Source organism: Geospiza fortis, unplaced genomic scaffold (assembly GCF_000277835.1).
Source record: "Geospiza fortis unplaced genomic scaffold, GeoFor_1.0 scaffold244, whole genome shotgun sequence".
Taxonomy (NCBI): Eukaryota; Metazoa; Chordata; class Aves; order Passeriformes; family Thraupidae; genus Geospiza; species Geospiza fortis.
In genome coordinates this window covers 3,011,018-3,014,805 of record NW_005054370.1, presented here as the reverse complement: position 1 = coordinate 3,014,805, position 3,788 = coordinate 3,011,018, and the positions used below count along the sequence as shown (strand labels likewise).

General features: G+C 54.0%; 1 protein-coding gene across 1 annotated transcript in view; it reads right to left on the bottom strand.

Annotated features, from left to right (window-relative positions):
* Positions 1 to 799: 799 nt before the first annotated feature.
* Positions 800 to 3,788, bottom strand: part of FDXR (ferredoxin reductase) — a 10,101-nt gene continuing 7,112 nt past the window's right edge. Inside the window, exons 10-12 of the mRNA XM_031059926.1 lie at positions 3,526 to 3,697; positions 2,957 to 3,130; positions 800 to 2,274 (exon numbers count right to left, since the gene is read on the bottom strand). Coding sequence (XP_030915786.1) covers positions 2,144 to 2,274; positions 2,957 to 3,130; positions 3,526 to 3,697 — 477 coding nt within the window. The 3' untranslated portion in view covers positions 800 to 2,143. The remainder of the gene's footprint in view (positions 2,275 to 2,956; positions 3,131 to 3,525; positions 3,698 to 3,788) is intronic.

Genomic DNA, 3,788 nt, shown 5'->3' with positions numbered 1-3,788 from the left:
GACATGGACCCTCCCGGAGCGGGGACAGGGACCCTCCCGAGCAGACAGGGACCCTCCCGAGCAGACAGGGACCCTCCCGGAGCGGGATGCATCCCGGTGCCCTGAGGAGGATGGAGGGCGGCGACAGCGATGGGGAGGCAGAAGAAACCTGGACACAGGGCTGGGGCTTGGGCTCGTAGGCAGCAGAGGAAAGGGAGCTGGAAGCGTTGAATAAGAATTTACATGATTGTGGCCATCCTCCCTCTGCCCATGAGGCTCAGACCCCTGTCCCTGCCCTTCACTGACCTTCATCAGCCCATGGTTTTCCCACAGACCAGCATTAACCCCAGGGCCTTGGCCAAGTCCAGGGTTGAGCAAAGTCACTGAGCTCAGCAAGGACAGACACTCCTGTTAATCTGTTATCACAGCCCAAAAATTACCCTGAAGCATCCTTAGTTTGGGAACAGCCACGTGCCAGGCTCAGCGTGAGCACAGTGGCCTTTTCCACCGCTACAAAAGCATCCTGCTATCAACATTCAAGGCAATGTGGAGGAAAATCCTGGGGAGGATCCATCTCCTCTCTTCCCAAAACCTTAAGATTTGATGCAGCCACAACAACCCCTTTGCTGTCACACTCCTGGCTGGGCTGCCAAGCTGAACTGCTGCTCCCCGTGGTAGGTGCAGCCCCCCTGGCCTCCCTCCCCCTTCCCAAAGCTCTGATTCACCTCGGAACCCAGCACTGATGTAATCTCCTGCTCGAGAGTTCAGCATTAGGACTGCATCAGCCACGAGACGTAAGGAGAGCCACATCACACAAACAGCTGTTCCACAAAAGCTTTATTGCTCGTTTGAGTACGAGCTCCCATTATCACATTTCCTGAGTTTCTTAATGAGCTTTCAAATGAGATTTAAATAGAAAAGTATGGGAGAGAAAAAGGGAAAAATAGGGAGAAGTCAGAGATCTCCCTTCCTTGAGTTGAGTCAGCGATGAGGTGAGAGAACAGTGCCCTGTGGGCAAGTCCTCTGCCGTGAGAGGGCTGGGCTGAGGTGGAGGCTGCCCTAGCTCGATCTCTCCTCTGCCTCCATCACAGAGCCACTGCCACTGTCACCATTTCCACAGGCCAGGGAGGAGGGGTTGCAATCCTGCAGTGCTCTGGCAGGGAGCACGGGGGGGTTGGGGACAGCCAGGGAAGGGGCCCCGCTAACGCTGCCCCTGCACCAGGGATAAAAGGAGATTACAGCTCACGGCTTGTAATCTGGCTTAAAACCTGACACCGTCACCGTAGGCAATCTGGGCTAAGAGAAGCATTTAATAAGCTTCAAAACACACAGACAAAAAAAAAAATAACCCCACCAGTGAAAGGAGAGAAAGAGCTCAAGGCACTGCTTGCACCAGTCAGCACTGGCAGGTACCAGTGGACACAGGATCCCTCATGATCCTGAACAAGGCAATGACATGCTTGTTATCCCAATCTACCCCGTAAGACAGACTGTGGGAAGCAGAAGGCAAATTAACTGTGGGAAGTAGAAAGCAAATTAATGCCCTCTTCTACTTGTGTAGAGCTCACAAATGGAGAGCACCCAGAGCTGCCTTGCCTTGGGACATTGCAGGAGCTGCAGCACTTTGGGGGCTGCTCCGAGGTCAAGGCAGTGGCAGACAAAGAACCCAGACTCAAGCTGTAGGTCCATTTTGGCTTCCCTGTAAGGGTTTATTTTTAAAAAAACATCATTATTAAAAGATGCCTGCTCTGGCATGAATGACAAGGCAACAAACCCATATGGCTTGTGGCTTAAAGGGGAGGCAGCAAGACACAGGGAAACTTCTCCATGTGACTTGCTGTGAGAGAATGCCTGGTTCCTCAGGGGCACACACACCTCCCTTCACCTGCACTGCATGATTCATTAATGCTTCAAAGACAGACAAGAATCACCTCCAGGAATGGTAGCTGGCTGCAGGGATGTGGGGCCAGCCAACAGCCTCAGATCTTGAGACTTTGGGAACCCAGAGTTCATTATTACCAGAGAGGCCCCAGTGTCACACACCCCTCCAGAGCCACCAGCAGCCCCAGACAGAAGGCCTGTGCTCCAGGCTCTGCTCATGACCCACTGGTGTTGCCCCAGGACGGTACCACTGGGGCAGTGCCACGGTCCCACCAGTGCTGCCTCAGTGACCGATGATCCGCAGCATCTCTGCAGGATCCACGATCTTCTCCCGGGGTTTGCCAGCAGCTTTGCCTCTCGCCACTTCAGCAGCATCAATCTTCTCCCAGTCCGAGAAGGAAACGGGACGGACCCCTGAGGTGATGGTGAGAGACAGGAGAGAGAACTTAACCAAGTAAGAACAAGTTCAGCCTCACCTCCCCATTGGCAGGGCCCTGATGTGGCAGCAGAGCTGCCCTTTTCCAACACGGTGTCAGAGCTCAGCCTCGCAAAGGAGAAATAATTCCTAACACCAGAAGGAGAGGGGTGGCAGGTTCCAGTCGGCTCGGATCAGTCAGACCTTTGTGAGCCGTAACAACAGCGAGCACAAACCACCTCGGGGGACAAAATGCTTCCAGTTCAGTGTTAAACCTCAGACAGTTTAAGAGGCAAAACACACACACACACTTTAATTGAATGTCTTTAAACACAGCTACAGCAAATTACTCTCCTGGGCATTTTAATCTTTCCCCTAACTTGCTTGGAAGGATTACTAGGAAAACCACTCAAGAGCAATAGCTCACTGTCTCAGCAGCTGACACTGACATTTTACCCAAGGTCTGTGCTGCTTTTATTGGCCCTTCCCAGAAAGTGGTCATTAACCTTAGCAATGACACAGATATCTGAGAGAATTCAAGCCCTGTTCTCCCTGGGCTTTGGAACATCAAAACAGCAGAATAATCCATTCCCATGGTTCGGACTCTGCTCCCTCACAGATCCAGGAGGAGTTTGGCTGTGTTGAACCCTCCTGCTGGCTGCTACTGACCCTCGCACTGACCTCGGCTGTGCAGGATGCTCTCCACAAGCCCAAAGCCTTCTCTGGAAGGGGATAGATCCAGCACACCCCCCTGGAGATCCTCCAGCAGAGACTGGGCAGTGTCAAAGCTGTCGTTCATGGTGGTGATGATCACACCTGTGGGTCCTCTCTTCACCCACCCGCTGCAGTACAGACCTGCAGGGGCACATGGAGCAGCCAGGCTCAGGTCAGCATGTGGCCTTGGACCCTTCTGGCTGCAAGTCCTTGCCCTCTTCCCCACCTTGGTAATGTGAACAGACAAACAGTGCTGTGGCAGGACTTTGTGTACCTACAGAACAGCACAAAGCAGCTGCACGGGCTGTGTCACTTTAGTAACAGGATGCAGTAAAACCCCTGTGCTAAACCAGACAACCCTAAAGAGATGGAGACTGGCCAGCTCTTAACCCCTCATAGAGGCAGCTCATGCCCCCAGTTTCCACTCTCCAAGGCGTGCAATACCCATGCCCTTGGTGAATGAACTTCCCACCCCAAAGCTCCCAGCCCAGCAGCTGTGCTCAGCATGCCCCATGCAAATCCCTGTGGATACAGACCTGGGACACCCTCCACTCTGCCCGAGCTGTTGGGGATGACCCCGCGCTGGCTGTCGAAGGGCACGGCCGGGTCCAGCGGCAGGCTCCGGTAGCCGATGCTGCTGAGCACCAGCCCACACTCCAGCTCCTCCACATCTCCAGTGGGAATGGCTTTGGCAGAGTCACCCAAGCCCTGAGAGAGGGAGGAAAAGGCTGCTGACCACCACAGTCACCACTGCAGAGCAACAGCCCCCTCCAGTCTCCTATGGCACCGTTGATCCCTG